The sequence below is a fragment of the Ammospiza nelsoni genome, chromosome 16, assembly GCF_027579445.1.
Source record: "Ammospiza nelsoni isolate bAmmNel1 chromosome 16, bAmmNel1.pri, whole genome shotgun sequence".
Lineage (NCBI taxonomy): Eukaryota > Metazoa > Chordata > Aves > Passeriformes > Passerellidae > Ammospiza > Ammospiza nelsoni.
Genome location: NC_080648.1, coordinates 12559500 through 12579389, shown reverse-complemented (window position 1 = coordinate 12579389; position 19890 = coordinate 12559500). Strand labels below are relative to the sequence as shown.

At 39.6% G+C, this 19890-nt stretch overlaps 1 protein-coding gene across 1 annotated transcript in view; it reads left to right on the top strand.

The window, feature by feature from the left end:
- Positions 1-19890, top strand: part of RNF130 (ring finger protein 130) — a 42972-nt gene that overhangs the window by 19742 nt on the left and 3340 nt on the right. Inside the window, exons 3-7 of the mRNA XM_059483618.1 lie at positions 4097-4347; positions 7831-7902; positions 9715-9797; positions 16548-16644; positions 18059-18263. Of these exons, the coding sequence (XP_059339601.1) occupies positions 4097-4347; positions 7831-7902; positions 9715-9797; positions 16548-16644; positions 18059-18263 (708 nt within the window). The remainder of the gene's footprint in view (positions 1-4096; positions 4348-7830; positions 7903-9714; positions 9798-16547; positions 16645-18058; positions 18264-19890) is intronic.

Sequence of the window (19890 nt, the reverse complement as noted above, 5' to 3'; positions counted from 1 at the left end):
AGGGAAGTCTGGCTTTTGAGGATGGGCAGTTCTATTTCCAATTACATGATGATGATCCTATTGCTGTACTCAGAAAGGCAGTAGCATTTCACTGTGTGAATCCATCTTTTAAGTGACTGCCTGGACCAATCTTTACCTTTATCAGGGAATGGGAAATTTGTGTTTTCTAAGGAAGTACTCTGAAATTTTCACCAGCAGAATTATTCAGGTAAATGTGCTATGTTTAGGTTTTTCAGAAAGAAGTGATGAAAGGACTCAATTGTAGTTAAATTTTCTCTGCTATTTAAAGAGAGGACAGTATTCTTTCACAAGCATGAGATTAGTGCAGTCTGTGTGCTTCATGCTGTGTCTGCAGCATCAGCAGCCACTATCAGAGACTTATTGCAAGGACTTTAGCTTAAAATATCAGCCATTAGCAAATCACTGACCTTTGTTATGAGTATCTGACTTAATCCTCAGTTCTCTGCAAACCTTGTTGCATCAAATCACAGTAGTTCAGTGCTTCTTACAGGTGGTCTGACACTTTGAACACTCGAGGTGGGATCTAAGGTTTTGCCCTCCCCATGTACAGAAGGCAGCCGGAGCATTGCAGCCCTGGTTGGCAGCTGCATTTTGCCAGGCTGCCATTCCCTGCACCCCCAGTGGATGTTGGGAGGATTGAAGGTGTCTGAATTCTGCTCTTTGAACCATCCCTATCTTCAGCTTCAGCCTGATATCCTGGACATAGTTAACCATATTTTAACCTTCAGATGAACATTTGGTAGTCAAGAATTAACAACAACAAGATGATAAAAAAACCTACCAAAAATCCCAATGCCAGAAAAGCACCACAAATATTTGCCTGTGATGACACTTGTAACATTTCTTTGAGATGACTTTTTATTGACTTTCTGAGCATGCTCTTTTAAAATTGCTAGGGGATGTGAATAGGTCAGTGAGAGAGCAAAGCAGTTTCCTTATGAGCTCTACAGGAAACTCCTGGATGTTGCTGGTTTTCCCATTGTCCTGTTTTTACTGTCTTCTAAGCTTTTAATTTTTTGTGACTTCTCCTCTCACAATGTAACATTACACAGATTTAATGATTAGTCACAACTTCATCCCTTTTCATACACAGAGTTGTATAACTATCCTAATTAAACATGCACATGGTAAAATTGCAAGCTCGAAAGAGCTGCCTGGGCTTGGATGATAGCAATTAAATGATTTATGTTTACAGACATCAATATTTGTCTTATGCCTACCGTCTGTCCTAGCTTGTCATCTGTGGTTCCATGTGTAGTTCATTGGCTTTAGTAAGCAATCCAGATTCTTTTCTCTGGACACTGTGTTCTTGGCTGAGGAGAATATTGCTTTTCATAAGATCATGGAGTAAGACCATATTCTGAGTTTCACAAACACTCTTAGTCTGTCTTCACCTGAGGATTTTTTCTGCTAAAGTTTCAGAAATACAAGGTTTCAAGGTGCTTAAAATAAATGAGTCACTGTCTCCTCCTGCCCCCAATTGTTCTCAAACAGGGAGTTCTTGCTAAAATTATTTAGGGTGATGCCCCTGACAAAAATACGGATGAACCAAGTCCCAGTTTCCACTGAGCTTCAGTATGTTAAACAGACACAATTTATTTTTCTTTTCTGCAGTTCTCCTTGGCTCTGGTGGGGTCAGAAGCAGCAGTAGCACTTTGGCTGTTCCCAGTTGAGTCATTTGGAATGCAAATCACTTTGCAGTGATGCCAGAGGTTCCCATTGTGCTGGGCTTTATATAAAACACGTGACAGATTGTCAGCTTTGTCACATTCCCTGGGCAGCAGGGAATAGGTAGAGCCTTCAGCTTTGGATTCACATAGAGCTGGACTAGTATCAGAAGATCTTTGTCAGCTTTGCTTTGCAGATAACTATAAATCATGTTACAATATTACACTGAGTGCTTTAGCTTGATATTTTGATACTAACATAATTTCTCAGTGCAAATAAATTCCTACTGGGGAAGCTTAGCAGAACATGTGCTCTGGGGAATGCAGTCTTCCTGTACCCTTCCCTGCTTTTCTTCCCTGTCTGAACTAGATATGAAGAGCAGAAGTGAAGTCTGGGGAAAATATCAAGCAATATAAATTATCTGCTCTTGATGGATCTTGCACTGTCTGAGCTGCAGGGATTTGGGGTTGCAGGAGCATGTGCTGCATCTAAATACAGGATCTTGCAGGAAGGATATCTCTTGTGCTGTAAAAATGTGCTGCAAGTCTGGGCAGGAACCATCTTCCCAACCAGACAAATAGGAATCTGGGTAGATGTCCATGAAAATAAAGCTAGTGATGGACTTTTACTCTAAGATTTGCTGGCTATTAAATATCTTGGTTGCTTTTGCATGAAACCAAACTTGGTACTGAAGTGTCTCTTGAGAGCTGGATTAAAGTTGATCTTGTGTGAATCTGTGCTATACTAGAGATTAAATGCATTGTGTTGAGTTTTCATTGCTATTCAAAGCTTTTGAATTACTGTGGCACTGTTTCAAAAATATTCAGAAGGAAACACTTTCTTTTCCTATTCAGTCCCATGTTAGCAGGACAAGGCCTGAATGACTTTGTCATTTCAATTTTAAATAAAGTTTAAATTTCTAGAGGAAAGCTATTTGAGGGCTGTGGAAGGTTGGTTTTTTTTCAATTATTGTGAAAATTTTAATTTCTGATATTATCAGTTTTGATTCTTTTGAGTAGTTCTGTCAGCACAATCCACATCACCAACCTTAGTGAACTTAATAGAAAAACTGATGATAGTGACTCTTAATGTTACTATTTAACATGGTAAATTCAAAGAGTAACAAGGGAGCATTTAAGGCTCTTGCACAACTGTATTATAAGTCCCCATTTTGGAAAATTATGTAGCTGTCAGCCTGAGTTATTGTGCCCAGGGTTTCAAAGGTGCTGCTCTTTTGGCTCTTGAACATAATTTTGTGGGTACAGTAGCTTCTTAAAAATTAAGTTGTGATTAAAAGACTTTGAACAAATGCCTTGTGTTAAAATAGGACCTCATGTTCTCTACTGTCACACTAGGTTCTCTGTACTTAAATCCACTCTAAATCCAGAATCTTGGTGCTGAAGTCGTTTGCCTTATGCAGTTCCTCTCTGAGGGAATGTGAGTTGGAGCAAGCAGATGGAACAAGCAGATGAACAGATTTTGCAAGCATTTTGAAAATAGGTCTTGAAATGGTTTTTAGTATTGGAAGCAAATAAGTCTGGATGAATAAGAATGAAACTTCACAAGTTTTTTTTTTCTTTCTGGCTTTGGTTTTTCTAAAACTTTTCTTTCTTTTAACTTAGAATTACCTTGTGTTCAAGATCCTCTTTTTTTAATGAGGTCTTTGCTTTAAAACATAGGTGCTCTCTCTGCTCTATAGGTGATTTTTGTTCTTTTTCAGCAAGGCTTATTGTTTTCCTATTATCCTTGTACCAATAATTTTCCCTTTGGGACAGGAAATAGTCTAGAGGCAAGACACTATGAAAACAGATGGGCTGCACACTGAAAATGGAGCTGATGAAGCTGACAGCCTCTTTGAGATCCTATCAAGCGTGTCTTTGTATGGGTGATAAAATCAGCAGCCAAACTTCTGCCAAGTTTTTTCAATTCTCTTCTACTTTGCAGCCACGTAACCACACAGGGAACTTGCATAACTCTCCCCAGCAACATCCACAGCACTGCCTATGCTGAGGGTACTCAAGCAATATTCTCACTCATTCCTGAATGTTTTTCTGAGAGTTGCCTGTTTAGGTATTCACAGCTTCAGATCTGGAACAAATGTACTTTTGAAAGCTTGTTCAGACTGCACACAGTAATGACAATGTGGGAAGTACTGTGTACCAGCAGTAGAGATCTGTTACTGTGTGTGGAGCTGCAGAGGGTTTAGGCAAATGTTAATGCCCTAATTTGAAAATCTGGGTTTGAAGGACAAGGCATGAGTAGAGTGCCCAGTAGCATGTTCATGTGCCACAGATGGCTTAGATTGAAACCTCTTGAGTTGTCAAATGGCGTTGCATTTGGAAAATCTTGTGAGCAGCATGCCATGTTAATTTGAAATAGAAATTAAACTTTTTTTCCCTTTTTATAGGAACTGGAGACATTGTTGCTGTCATGATTACAGAGTCGAAGGTTAAGGAGATTCTGAATTACTTGGAAAAGAACATCTCTGTGCTGATGGCCATAGCAGTGGGGTCCCGTGTTCCTCCAAAGAACTTCAGCCGGGGCTCTCTAGTCTTTGTGTCAATATCATTCATTGTTTTGATGATCATTTCTTCAGCATGGTTAATATTTTACTTCATCCAGAAGATCAGGTACACAAGTGCACGTGACAGGAATCAGGTAAGGGGTCTCTTCTCTTAAGTTATGGAGATAATATTTCAGTATACAATAATCAATAGGGAACAAATAAGGAATGCCAATCAAACTGCTCCCAGAATCTCTTTGTTCCAAGGCAAAGCATGTTGCCAGAAAAGGATTTTTATGCAGCAAAGTGTTTTCATCCTGAGCAGCACTGGTATAGATCCTATTATGTGACAGGAAAGAATCAAACTGAAGCAAAATATTTAAGTTTTAGTTTGTCTAAGGCCAAAATTCAGAGGGATTCTGTGTTGGCTGAGTAATACATACTGGATGTATGTTGGGAATGAGGAGGAAAGTTAAATTGAATCAACTTGTGTAGTTTAAACACTGAGCAAATGTTACAAATTCTCCCCATGCTCTTAAGGATATTTTCTGTAATGGTTAACATAGTTCAGAAATTGTACAAAAGTATTCCCACACCATAATCTGTTATGAATATTAGGGTAAAAAATCTAAGGTGTAGAGCTGCCTAGTGATATGTGTTAACTTTCAACTTTGTTTAAGATCACCCTTGGTAAGGAGTGCCTAATTCTCCTGGTCATGTATTTTAACAAAAATTTTGTCCAATATGCCTTTCTTACATTTTTTTTCAATTCTTAATTTGTTTAAGTACTGTGTTATATATGGCCATACTCAGAGATCTAGACTAAATCAAGCTGCCAACTAAAACACAAATAAACTTTAGAAATAAATGTTTTACTAGTGTGGATTTAATGACCTTCCACAGTGTGCCTTGGCTTTTATTGAGAAGGGTCAGTAAACCTCAGGAAATGCACAGTGCCCTCTTTGCCCTGTCTCTCTGTGAAGGCTAACTTAGAAACCTCCTGACCTCTAGTCACTGTTACCCCTTCCCCCAAATTACAGCTGATACACAGCAGCTGACTGTGGGCCAGTTTTTTTTTGTGTTCTGTCAGACCTAAAATAAATCCAAACTTACAAAACCTTGGCTGTGGCACAGGATTTCCTTTTCAGTTACTATTAATAGTGTCTGATGCTGCAGGTCCCATGGGCATCCTGTAGATTTTCTTAAGGATGTCATTCTTAAATGACCACACTGTAGCCAGTACTTAGTGTGGTCCCTTGGGATGGTGAAGTTTAAATATAACTCTAACTTAATGAATGTCTGTGGAATACTAAATTGTGCCTTCTCTATCCCCTACATGGCTTTAGGCTCCTTCCCAATGTCCACGTTTCAAAACAGTTGCTCCATTGGGAAAGGGCTCTTATGACCTTTTTTCTTTCTTTAGATTTTTACAAAGGTCAGGAGAAACTTGATGAAAATTTTATGTGGTTTAAAAAGCTGAGCTTATTAAACTTTAATAAGAAGGTGGCGACAGCTACAGCTTATTTTTAAAGAGCTTTGAGAGCTTTCACAAAGACTGTACTGTTAGTGATGAAATAACTTGGTTTAGACTATGATCTTGTTTTTAAGTTATGTCAAGGCACAAGTTTTTCTGGTTTTGAAATCAAAGCCATCAAAAACTTGCTGTGTTTTGTAGATAGCACAAGCAGATATTGGTATTTCACATCGTCGTTCTTGCGCGCTTCCGCTGGAGGCGTGAAACTCTTCTGCATGTGGAAGTGACCTTTTCCATCCAGACAGTTGTGGGCTTTAAAAGCAAGCATATGCTGTGTGCCTGTGCCCTAACTTAGCAAAATAGCAAATCCTGAGCATTTCCAGTGTTAGCATGAAAGAGTATTTGTTAAAATTAGAAAATGGAAGAGGTTGACCTCTCAAATGGAAGAGATGGAAGTTATTATTTAGCAAATCTATTTACGTAAAAGAACTTCAATATGTTGGAAGAGTTCTGCTGAAATATTATGCTTTCAATGGGAAAGTAATCTTTAAAATTTCTTGTAGTGCATATACAGTCACATGCATATACAGTAGAAGGAAATACAGATACTACCCACATTTACTTAGCTGGTGGAGTTGAGCATTTAAGTTAAATGCCATTTCAGCCTTGTTCCTCTCTTAGTAATCATGCTTTTGGTTATGCAATGGTTATCTACTCCAGCAGTGTGCCCAGTGTGTTCTGTGTCATTCAGTACTCAGGCTAATATGCTTGTTCTGGAGCATGTAATTTAGATTGGCTTAAATTGACCAAATTCTTGCATATTGAAGTTAGGATGAGATTTCTGACTGTAGCAAGCATATAATTTCCCATCCCAGCTCTGCTTCTGATGCTGTGCTTCCTACATGGATGTACTTCAGTAGCTGAGACTGTATATCTGATTTTTTCAAATCCTTGTTCTAAAAAATATAAAATAAGAGCTGCTGTTCTGTGAAAATCACAAGGAAGAAAAGTGCTTATGTAATTCTAGAATAAGTGGTACAGTCAGTTGTGATACAGACTTCTGAGGTCGCTGTGTTTCACAAATACAAGTAACTTTCATTGCAGTTTGCATGTGGGGAAATGTGTGATACAGGAGGCACACCCTATGAAGGATTTGGGTTTCAGTTTTATAGAAGGTGGGCACAAACCTCCACACATTCATTGCAGGCTGCAGGAGAGGTTTTGAGAGCTGCATTCTGAGAAGCAGCCCATCTCTTTCAAGGGCAGAGTACTTAGTACAGGTTGGAGGGGAAAGAGAAATTACATCACTTCTGCTTTTTAAGTCAGTTGTAAACCAAGTCTGAAGTCTCATGTCCCTGAAGGAAGATGATGGGATCTTTGTTTCAATCAGTGCCCATCTCTGGGACCCCAGTGGGAAAACAGTGACAAACAGCTGTTCTTTATGAGCTGGGCATTTCAGTAGGAATCAGCACTTGGATGTCAGTAAAAACTCCTTCCATCCAGCTGTGGTGGTCATAAAGCACCATAAACAGCAAAAAATTTGGCCTCTGCATTCAGATTGAGGTTATCTTCAGTATTAATTTCAACTTTATTTAAGTCTGTGTTGGCTTATTTAGATTTCATGACCCATCATTTTTTTCTTTTATGAGATCCTGGTGATTTTGGGTAATAGCAAGAGAGAAACTAGGTTACACTGGGAAGATTTTTGCATCTCAGAGTAAGATCAGCCTGCTCAGAGTGGAATACAAAAATAATTCAAGCTTAAGAGAACAAGCAGTATATTACAGCACACTGAATAAAAACCAGTATGAACAGAATATAATGGAAATAACTGGGAGGGGACATTGCTTCAGCTTTTGTCCTGCAGCCTGGGTTTGATTAAGTTTGCACATCACTGTTGATTCACTTCTGTGGATTTCTATACAATCCATGAGTTTGATGTCCATGCTTGTGGGAGAGCATTTGAGGATTCAACTGTTGGCTATTTTTCCCTCTCAACAAATCTCTGTGCTTTGCTGTGTTTGCATTTTGTTTTATGTGTTGGCCTGCTGCCATAGTGTGTATTGCAGTGGTATTATTGAGTCCAAATAAGTCATTGTAAAGGACACTAATGAAGCTTGTTTATCAGGGTTAATTTGTGTTCTCTTCTTTATCACTTTATTAGCGTCGTCTTGGAGATGCTGCCAAGAAAGCCATTGGTAAATTGACAACCAGAACAGTAAAGAAGGGTGATAAGGTATAATAATAAGATTTCAACATGATAAACTTGAACATCATGTTTATTTTTTTACCGGGGAAACAATCTCATTTTTTTCTTTGTGTTTCTGATTTATGACTTTGCCTTTCTTGTTGGAGGCTTACTTTGTCCTGTGGCACAATATTTTGTGTAACTGTATTGATGTGTGCTGTATATTTCAAAGAAGGTTTTCATGCTTAAATACTATTTACACTCCATCTGGCAACTGTGACTGAGGGTGGTTCTGTGTGCTGGCTGACTGGGAGGGTGTCCTGGCATGAGTAGATAGGACTGGCATTTTTTATGTGGAATTTTAAAGCTTAGAGTCTTATCATATGTAAGTTCTGTAAAGGAAAAATAAATTTAAAAGACAGGTAATTGAAGATAATATCTTAAGTAAAATACAAATATTCAGTAAGTTAAGGGGGAGAGTAAAGAGGTATTTCAGTCAAAGTTACTCCAAGAATATTTCTTGCTAGTATACACACTAAAATATATGGTATGTTATATCCTAAGCTTTTCCACTTTTGAGAGCAGTATTGCTTTATTTTTGATTCTGAAAGGAAAAAAATAGTCATTTAATCTTGCTCAATTTTTAGCTTTAATTTTCAAAAGGCAGGGGAATTCTGGCTATGGTTTGATTTTTAAAATATTATTTCTTAGGGCCTTTTTATTGTGATTCCTTTTTTCTTTCTTATCAACACTATCAGCAGTGGGAGATTAGGAAGTGATAGGAAAATTTGCTTCCGGAGAGAAGGCAGAGCAAATGTCTTTCTGTTCTTCCTCCCTCCCTATGTAGTTCTATTTCAAAACAACCCACTGCACTAAATCTTTTGTGGAATGGGAGAACATAAAAATTAGAGGAACCTTTCCATGTAAAACAGTGCTGTTGTCTTGACAGCATAAATTCAGAGCTGGCAAGTGCTGTGTGGGTTGCAGTACTGACAGCATGAGGTGCACATGCAGGTGAACAGAGTGGGAAAAACCTTTTCTTCCTCAGAGGAGCCATCAGGATTCTCTGTGTGCAGCCCTGGCTGGTGCTGACCAGGGGTGGCTGGGGCTTTGCTCTGGTCCCTGCCTTGGTGTCTGGCTTGTAGCTGGTTGGCATCAAAAAGAATAATGAAGTTGAGCTAAGAGAAGGCACAGCCTGTTTTGTGTCACAGGCCCAAACATTTTAAATATGTGTTGTTGATGCCATATCTATATATAAATGAAGTCTCCCCTTTTTTCATTTGAGATTTTAAAATCTCATATTTTAAAATTTAATTTTTAAAAATCGTAACTTCTGGAAAACAGCAAAGAGAGGAGAGCTGGTCAATCAGTGATCCTCATTTCATGTCATGAGAATTCTGCAAGTAAGCAGCAGACGTAAATATGGGACTATGTACTAAGTAAAATATGCTCCTTCTGGCTGTAAAAATGAGCCCCAGAATTTTTATTCTGCCAAAACAAACAAACAAAAAAAAAAACCCTGGATAAAATAGAAACGTTTGCTGTAAACTGGATGGAAAAAAAAAATGAAATCTAGGAAGGTCTGTACTATATTTTATAATGATTTCACTGAACATTAGAATCATCTTAGGCCTGAGCTTATGTATGAAATTATGATTTACCAGCTCCAAGAAAGGGCAGTTTTGCATGTATGAGATGCTTTTCTTGCTTAAGTCATGTTGGAATATAATTATCCAGTCATTGGGTTTATGGTTTAATAACAGCCACTTGGCACAGTGCTGTTCATGTACCAGTCACAACTACTTTGACATTTGTCATAGCCTCAACTCTTGACTTGAATTCTCATTCTGTTCATTTTAGGAAACAGACCCAGACTTTGATCATTGTGCTGTCTGCATTGAGAGTTACAAGCAGAATGATGTTGTTCGCATTTTGCCATGCAAGTAAGAGAATAAAGTTGCTTTGTTTGGAAACTGTTCTCTTTTGCTTCATTTAATGTAATGGGTGCATTGTAATTCACAAATGCATTTGTTGGATGTTTCCAGTCCTAATTACAGACACTTTATTTTAGACTGTGGTGCCAGAAGGTGTGAAGGTGGGTGCTGGCACTGTTAGGACAATGGATATTAAACAGAATTATATTAAAGATATTGGTAATGGAGCTATTGAGGTTGCATTGAGGTGTAGGGGTGTAGGTTTAGGGACCAAGTGATGGGCAGACTCAAAAAACTTCAGTATAATGAGCCAGGTACAGCTGCAGCATTCTGCACTGTAGATATGCAACAACTGGCTACTGGTTTTGGAAACTGTAGGGAATGGAAATGCAGTCTTTGCAACCTTCATACCTCCTGACATTAGTCAGCCACTGTGCTGTCATCTGTCTTTGGTCTCTTCAATGCAGTGTGATCTTGGCTTGTGTCTGAAGATTTGTACTTGCTGGTGATTCTGCATTACTGCGTAAAATGTAACAACTTCCTCCCCTTTTTATAGCATTGTGTTGACATTTACAGGTTTTTAGTTTGCTTCCATTCTTGAGTTGTTTTGGGACATTTTCTCTTTGAGATGCTTTTAAATACTTTTCCACCTGGTGGTTGATTTTGATGAATCATACATTTTGGTGGCATTAAGCATTACCAAGGACATCTTTCCCTTGTGTTCTAAAATGCAAAGCGTTCTCCTCATCTCCAGGCACAAAACCCACATGTAAATTAGGTTGTATATCTGCAGCAAGATCCAATAACTTGGCTTGTGCTTGGTACATAAATGGTTCTGCATGATACTCCAGAAGAAGCAAAGTCATGTGTTGGAGTTGATCTCCAGTCAGGCAGCAGCACATAAGGGCTCATTATAGTCTTCTAAATCCTCCTGCAGGCTGTTCTGAATAGTTTGAATATCTTCTAATGTGCAGGGTATTTCCATAATCATAAAAGGAAAACAGTATTATTTTATTTATTATTTTCTATCTTACTGATCAAAATATGTGTGCATTATACTTCTGTAGCCAAAAATCTGATTTGCTGTTCTCTGTGTTCCTTACCTCTTGGACAGCAGGAAACAATGACCTGTTTTAGATTCTCAGTGTTGTTTAGCTAAAATGCCCTACAACTGATTATTTAGAAGCTCTCAATAAAATATTTAGGAATAGAAGGTCTCATATTGGAAAGATTTAGGAGCCTTTGGTCATGTGGATGTATGTGCATTTCTTTTTTACAATTCAGTCATTTTTACTCAAAGTTGATGTCCTCTTGCCCTGAAAAATGTACTCCCTAGTGTAAAGTAAATAGTTCAGAGTTACATCATTTATTGCAATCTCAAGTGAAGTTTGTATAGGTGAATTAAGCCCTGCTCTTTTGATATGTTATGCAGAAGGTTATTCAGAAATTAGAGGAGGAACTTCTGGAAACTGCCCACCAGTTTTGGACCACTGAGATGATTGTTTTGTAAACTGCCTCTTAAGAAAGCTTCTCTTGTGTAGTTCTACTGTGAGGCTCAAGGACATGGAATGAAAGGTCACAAGTCCCACTCTTCTGTGCCTTTCTCTTGGTACTGAACAGAGGGCAGGAGGAGCCCTTGCCAGTGAGAGAGAATGACTCTTCCCTCGCAGGAAAACAGCTGTTCCCACTGAGCACAAGGCAGAGTTGGGATTAAAAGCCAATTTCCTTAGCTAAACAGCTGCCCCTTTGCAAGCAGTGGAGATGTTGCTGATATCCACAGATACAATACAGACCCTTTGAACAAGGTGATCATTGATTTATTTTTTTAATTATAAAAAAATATAAGAAAAGTCCTTTTTCTTCAGACACCTTTGTTGAGCTGCAGTCCTGCAGCCAGGAAGCTCTGGGCTCTCAGGGGTGCTTGGGGCTGCTCAGGGAGCTGCATGCAGGTGCACCTGGCTGCCACCTCAGCACAACCTGCCCCAGTGCAGTTTCCCATGTAAAGGAGAGATCAAGGCTCTTGTGTAGATCATTTTCTGTTCTGTTTTTCACAAGAAGGTAAGGTCAGCAAAGACTCAGATTACATTGCTGCCAAAGGCTGTATGACAACTTTTATGTTCGCTTTCTACTTCATTTTTACATCTCAATTTTCATTTGCTGCAGCCCAGCTTTTAAGTTAAGTGCAAAACCTTCTAGGCTAGACACAGTGAGATGGATGATTTCCACAAGACATTTTTATATTTGTAGATGAAAAGCCAACTAGTACCTTCAAAGATGGGCCCAGTAAATTTCAGATTCCATGTGAAATTTTTCAATCTTCAGTAACTGAGATGCTTCTCCCCAAATCTTGTTATGGAGGTTTAACTCCTTTCTGCTTCCTCATATTTCAACCTTCTATTTTAGTGCAGCATGCAATGTTTGGTTAAAAAAAAAAAGAAAAAAACAGCACACAGACAATAAAACAAAGCCTACAAGAGAGTTTCTAAGACAGATGACAAAATAGATTGCAAGGAAACCATGGAGAAAATCACTTGACCAAGAGGAAGCAAATAAAAGGCTAGAAGTTCTCACTGTGCTTGTTGTAATCATTAGACAGTAGGAATCACTGACATGTGACATCTTTGCTGCTTTCATCAATTTAAAAGTAGCCTTTCCCTTTAGTAGCACAGTTGTTCTCTGCAGTTAAGTATGGTCTGTCACACTGTGCTTCAGCAGAGGAATCTGCTCTGGGCAGACACACAGCAAGCAAAATCTACCAGCAGCTGAGCAAGTTGCACCTAAAATTCTGTAGTGAAACACCACATTTGTGATATAAAGGTTAGTGACATGTGGGAAATTGTGGCCAATTTAAAAATAAACTAAAGTGAAATGGTAGAAATTCAACTGCATTGTTTGCAGTAGTACATTTTTGCTTCAGAGAGAGGTGTTCAGTACCAGCAGCCTGTGGACATACCTATAGCTTTAGTGCAGAGAGGGACAAGCAGCCATCTGTTTTAGTCTTCCAAGCTTGAGGAATGTGTCTTTTGTGAATGTCATTATGTAAGTGAAAAGTGAGTAGAGGAAACAAATGTGAGAGGGATCCTAGCAAAAGACAAACCTCATGGACAATTTTCCTTATTCAGATAACTTTATTCTGCCATCACACTGTTGCACCTAGGGGCTGAACAGGCACTAGGTGAAAAGTGATCAGGAGTGGGTAGTGTGAAGGATTAATGAGAGATAAGGGAAGGGGAGAGCAAAGTGACAGGTTAGAGAAGAACAAAAAATGACATTGGAAAGGGCAGAAAGATGGCCAAGAAAGGAAGGAATGAATTAACAAGATAGGAAAATAATTAAAAGAGTAGCAAATACTATAAAATAAATGGCTTTTGAAAGTTTTCATTCCTGTCCTGGGCAAGAAGGAGGAAATTGACAAAAGTGACTAAACTAGATTTTCAGATTTTCATATTTGATTCTGTGCTGCTGCAAATAGCTGCCTTTTTAAGACCAAATTAACATAGAGTCCTGATGGCGTCCTTTCTGCTTCCTGCAGTGCCTTGGACCCCAGAGCCAGGAGAGCAGCTGCCTCCAGCAGTAGCCAAAGAACCTGCTTTGTTTGCAGCAGCAAAAGTCCCTTTGGTGGGATGCTGCACTGAGAGCAGGGAAGGGTAGTGAGCTCTAGGGAAACAGAACTTGTAAATCATTCAACCCTTCTCCTTTTGTGATGTGTGGATTTGAAGACCTTACACCACCAAAAGAGGTTCCTAAGTCACTTTCTCCCCCGTGAAATGCTGCAAAGAAGCTGTGTTGTACAAGAGTCAGTGTTCTGGTGTTTATTACCAGCTGGAGGGCAGCTGGATTGGGTGTGCTGACAGAGTGGAAAAATACCTGCAGGTCACCTGCCTGGAGCTGTGCCTGCATGGGAGACTCAGTCAGTGCTGCCAGCCTGGCTGCTGGCCCTGCTTCCTCCAGCCCCAGGCAGTGTCACCCCTGGCTCCCAACGTGTGGCTCCCCAGGCTGTGTCACCCCTGGCTCCCAATGTGTGGCTCCCCAGGCAGTGTCACCCCTGGCTCCCAACGTGTGGCTCCCCAGGCTGTGTCACCCCTGGCTCCCAACGTGTGGCTCCCCAGGCAGTGTCACCCCTGGCTCCCATCCTCCAGCCCCAGGCAGTGTCACACCTGGCTCCCAGCTATGACTCCTCAGGCAGTGTCACCCCTGGCTCCCAGTGTGAGGCTCCTGGGGAACATCAGCAGCTGTCGTGACCAAGAGCAGCTGGCTGGGAACTCGTCACGTTTATGGTCTTGGAATACCAATTACAGAAGTAGGAAGATGGAGGAGGTTTATGAGAGCAGAAATTGCAAGGGCTTACTTTGTCAGGGTGAGGTTTTGAAATCATTCTTGTTTGCTGTCGTCATTGCTGTATAACTGCTTTTTAACTCTTGCAAACAGAGAAATCCAGACAGAGGCTGAGCCACAATGATGCTATCAGCAAACTTTTTAAGAGGTAGAGAAACTGTAAGTAGTAGCAGAGCCATGCTTTCTACATCAATAACCTTTGGAGAACTGCACTTCTTTGAAACACATTAATAAACATCCTTGAAGATTTAGGAACTAAAAGCAAAGAATTAGGAGGTCATAAGAACAATTGGGCTGTGTATATAAATATATCAAAGTGCTAATGACTTTTTAAAATAACTCATAATATTTAGTGGATACATGTTGGCATCTATATCAGTCTTGATCTGAGTGCTTCTACAGCACTCATTAGCCAATAATGATGTAATAAAGCTGTTTTCATATTTCTGTGGAGTCTTGATGTCTGCTCTTGCCCAAAATACTAGATTTTCAGGTTTGTTCTACTTTAAAAAATAGACTCGGGAGACTTCAAACATAAGTAAATAAAAGTAATAATTTACCTAACTTAGAAAAATAGTATCTCTGTATGTTTCAGAATATTTCAAGCCTTTATGTATCACCCAGAGTTTCTAAACATTGTTTCCTGTAGTTTTGTGAGTGATAAAGGGAATGCATTAAGACTTAATAATAATGGAAGTGAGTCTGTTTAGGGTGATAATTTAAACAGAAGGCCCTGTACATACCCTGATTTTGGGATTACCAGCTTGCTAGAGGACACAGACCAGCCAAGTGGCTAACTGAGGTCCTTTTAAGTTTCTATTCCTGCATTATCTGGGATAGAGATGAGCAAAATTATTTTCCTACCTGTCCATCTTCTGTTAATTATTTTACACCCTAATTCTGCATCTTTAGTTAGTACAGGTAGGACATACAGCTGTAGTTGCTTAGAACTTCATTACCTTGATGTTCTTTAGTCTCTCCATCAGCCTGAGTAGGCATAGACTGTTATATGATTATATACTGTCTTTTGTCATGTTTAACAGTTTCAGAAGGCCTTTCAGGTTGCTTTCCAGAGATTTGAGAGAGAATTATCTGGTAACATGCCTTATTTGGTCTTAAAATCCCAAGGGATAGGGAGCAAAGAACTCCCAGATTCCATGATGAGCTTTCTCAGGCACAGAGCATAAGTGTAACCCGAGCAAGGATGGGACAGAGAGAGTATCTCAGCTTTTTGCTGCCTTGGGGCACACATGGCCACCTCTTCCAGACCCTGCTGATGCCTCAAATAGATGCCAAGACCTTCTTGTTCTTCCCCTGCCCTTTCCCTGCTGGCTCCAGAGCACAGCTCTTTGCTGACTAAGCAGCCCTTGTAATTGCTGATCTTTGTCATGATCACCAGTCTGTCGTGTTTGGGTGTGCCTGCTCTTACTGGCTTCTTGCTCTGCAATCAGCACCACTGGAAATGAAGGACCAGGGCTCTTATCATAGGAATTAATATAGGCAGTTACTCAGATTGGGTTATTATGCATATTTGCTAAAGCTATATTGGGTAGACAGTCTTGTGATACCCATTCCTGCCATGAATGTGCTCTGAAAAGTTCTTTGCCTTTTGAAAAGCTAAGAGGGCATTTCCTTAACTTCCTTTCATTTGTATACCTTGTTTTGGTCTTTGCATAGTCCTTTCTTGTTATACTGGTTTATATCAATCCCAACATTTACATTTATATCCATGGATGTTATTAAGATTTTGAATGCAATGTAGGAGGCAATTCAGACTGTTGCCTATTGCAGAGTTCCCTGCTTTGCAAGTAGGAGCCCAATTTGCCTTTCCATCTCTGAAAGCCCAGTTTGCCTTTCCTTTTATTTTTATGACAACCGTATGGTGATGGACATGTTTTCCCTCTTGATATCGAGAAATACGGATGGCAGGGAAAGGCTTCTTTCTGCTTCAATGTGATAATTATAAAAGCCTTTTCAAAGTCAAGCAGGAGTGTGTTTGGGTTGGTTCCACTGACTTGTGAACAAAATTGACAGCTGATGGGTCTGTGCTCTTCCTACCAAGTTTATGCTCAAGATTCTGCATCAGAACTGAGAAAGGACTGTAGGCAAGGTTATGGTGGAAATGGCATTACCTTCATTCTTCTACTTTACATCCACTACTCATATCCACAATAAAATGGGGAGAGGGGTGAAGGGGGAATGAAAATCAAGTGTTTCCTCCTATTAATAAAGAGAGAGACAACAACAAACAATATTTTTAATTTATTCTTTAAATTACTGCAATTAGCACAGAATACTGGCAATTCTAAGAATTGCATGTATTTTAAAATGAGAAAAAAAAAACAACTATCCAACAGTTTGAGTAGTTTTCATTGTATTAAATAGAATTGTTTGCAAATTATGTATGTGCCTTCTCTGTTCTAGGCACGTATTCCACAAAGTCTGTGTGGATCCATGGCTCAGTGAGCACTGTACATGTCCAATGTGTAAACTGAACATTCTGAAGGCACTGGGAATTGTGGTAAGTTGTTTGGTTGTGAGCTCTTCCTCCCATGTCTGAGACCCAAAATAGAAAGAATAATTGTATGGAGAGTGGGGGCAGGGTGTTCCAGTAGCCTTACTCAGAAAATATTTGGGGGTTTTTACATTTCTTTGGTGCCAATTTGTTGTTTTTCCTTCTTTCCCTAGTTGGTAGTTGAGAATATATTGTTATATTTGCATTTATGACAAGTATCTACTGGAAGTATGTTAGATTCTCTGTAATCTTCCTTTTTCTTAAGTCCTTTCAATTTTTCTTTTTAAATTTACTCTCTGAAGTTCTTGTTCTTGTGGCTTCCTGTAGGCAGTCTTAAATTTGCACATTAAAAGCCCTGCCCTAGCCAAGGCCAGTGAGTTTTCCTCAAGCAGCTCATGTCCTTAGGGATCCCCGAGGACTTCTTTCATTGACCAGTTCACAAAGGGATAGCAGTAAAACCTCAAAGCAGATATTTTTAATCTTTCCTGTATGAAGGAAAAATTACAAAGTGGGAGTGATGCTCTTTTCAAAGTAAGAGAAGACCATATGGAGAGACTGTCTAAAGTGGCTTTTTCTTCAAGACAGTGAGAATAATCAGGCCTCCATTTTTAGCTGTGTCAGTCGCAAGTTTGCACATTTCCTAAGAAATAGTAGCAGATATTTTGTGGATGACCTGTTTTTGCAGTTAATAACATCCCTGGGTTTTTAGAAGATGATACAGAATTCAGAGTTTTCATAGTTGTGGTGAACCATACAGGCACAGGCTATGATATAGGTATATTTGAGTTCCTTCCTTTTATCTCAGTCCTTTTTTCTGCTTCTTCCTTCTCCTCTTTAAGAGGTAGTATTGTATATGCTGGGAATGCCCTGATGAAGGCAGGAATGATCAATCTGACTCCATGTTCTCAGAAGACTAATTTATTACTTTATAATACTCTATTATATTAAAGAATACTATACTAAACTATACTAAAGAATACAGAAAAGACACTTACTAAATGCTAAAAAAATAATAATGAAAACTCATGACTCTTCCCAGAGTTTCAGCACAGCTTGGCACTGATTGGCCAATGAGTCAAAACAACTCACACCCCAATCCAATGAAACAATCACCTGTGGGTAAACAATCTCCAAACACATTCCACATGAGCAAAACAGAGGAGAAGCAAATGAGATAAGAATTGTTTTCCTTTTCTCTGAGGCTTCTCAGCTTCCCAGGAGAAAAATCTGGGCGAAGGAATTATTTCAGAGCATGTGAATGCCACAAGGTAGAAGTTGTTCATTCATGTGTTTCTCACCTGTGTGACGTCAGAACAGCCAGAGCAGCTGAACAAAGTGTGTGTGTGTGGTTCCATTCAGTGTGTGGGAGTGCTGCAGGTAGAACATTCCCCAGTGTAACGCAGAGCTGTGTTTTTCCCAGCCCAACGTGCCGTGCACAGATAACGTCGCCTTTGACATGGAGAGGCTGACGCGGGGGCAGCCGGCGAGCAGGCGCTCGGCGCTCGGCGACTTCGGCACCGACAGCTCCCTCAGCCTGGAGCCCCTGCACACCTCAGGCATGTCACAGCTGCCACAGGACGGGGAGCTGACACCGAGGTCAGGAGAGATCAACATTGCAGTGACAAGTAAGTGTCCTTCGGCTCCCGCACCGTCTACGGCATCCGTGGTGTGTGTGTGTGTGTGTGTCCCTCTGTGCTGCAGGGCCCTGGTGATGGATGTCCCTGCAGGGACAAAGGTGACCTCTGCGTCTCTACAAGAGGCATATGCTCCTTATTGGAACCAATAACTCTGGGTATGACAGTGCCAACACTTCCATTATTAATGGTATATCCATTTAGATCCGCGTACAAAGAACCCAGGATGAACTGAAATGGCACCAAAATAACCTTCCTGAATTTGGTAACCAGCACAACAAGCTGGATTGCCAAAACTGTTATTTATCCCTTCAGAATACTTTACATGCCATAATTTATTAAATATAAATATTTTAGCTGATAGCTATTTCTGCAGACATTTTTTCCCCTGAGAACATTGCTACTGGAATTCTGACATCACTTAGCAGGTGTTTTTTCTTACAAAATTTGTGACTTAAAGAAGCGTTTGATGTGCCAACATTTAAGTACTGTCCAAGTGTTTTATAACATCAGAAAACTGTTCCTGCACTGCTTGAAAGCTCTTATCTGTTAGAGTAGCATGGAAAATTTCCACTTACTGGAATTTACCTAGGGTTTTTAATGTACAATAGCACTATAATAAATTCCACAAAGATTGGGTGGAATTGCATCAGTTTTCCATATGCTGTACAGTCTCAAGTTGATGCATGTATGGTTGTTTTTCTGGCTGAATTGAAAAATAGAATCCTTGCAGTACAATAGTCTAATTTTCTGTTTGTGTTTTGTTTATGTGCATCTGTGATCTAGATTTTGAACTTAGTGACACTGGTTGCCACTGATACATGTATACAAGGCAGTGAAACCAATGCAGTTCATAAAAAGTGTTTCTTTAGGTGATGTAGCTAAGTAAATGTCACATTTAAAAAAAAACCTCATGTCATAAGAAACATAGTCCATATCTAGAAATGCCCTGATCTGAGAGGGAAAAATCCACATACAAAATCTGGATTCTCCACAAAGCCAGTAAGTCACTTTGCCATCCAGTGTTCACCTTGTACTCAGTTGTGTTGAGGAAGAACAGATCTGTTCTGTGCTGCTTCCTTGTCATGGGTGGGAGAACTGTAGTTTTCACTTTTTACTAATTGCCTATTCAGAAGGTGTTTTTTACTGTCTTTCCCAGCTGTAGTGCTGCTTGTGCACAGATGGGATGCCAGGGTAAAACAAGAAATAACCACCAACAGTTCATTCTGACAATGTATATAAAGTAAAGCCTTAGAAAGGGCTCTTGAAATGTTTGTATTTATGGATGACACATGCATTCTTTGGTGCATCAGAGTTAAACCAAAAGCTGTTCAACAGCAGAGTTTGTATTCTGAACTGTTACTGTATGCCAGGTTGATCCTGGAGAGAATTTGGAATAGTGAACACTCTTTGATAGACTTCTTTGTATTACTTTCTATTTAATATGTGTTTGTGTCTACCCTAGTATTGAATTTATTTTTCCGTGGGTATATCGGTCTCTTAAGTAGAAAACTGTAGTTATGTTTTACTGTTGAGCAATCTATCCTGATTTTTGTTGGGTTTTAAATAACACTATAACATGAATTCAGGAGGGAGGGGGCCAAGACACAGTTGAGGT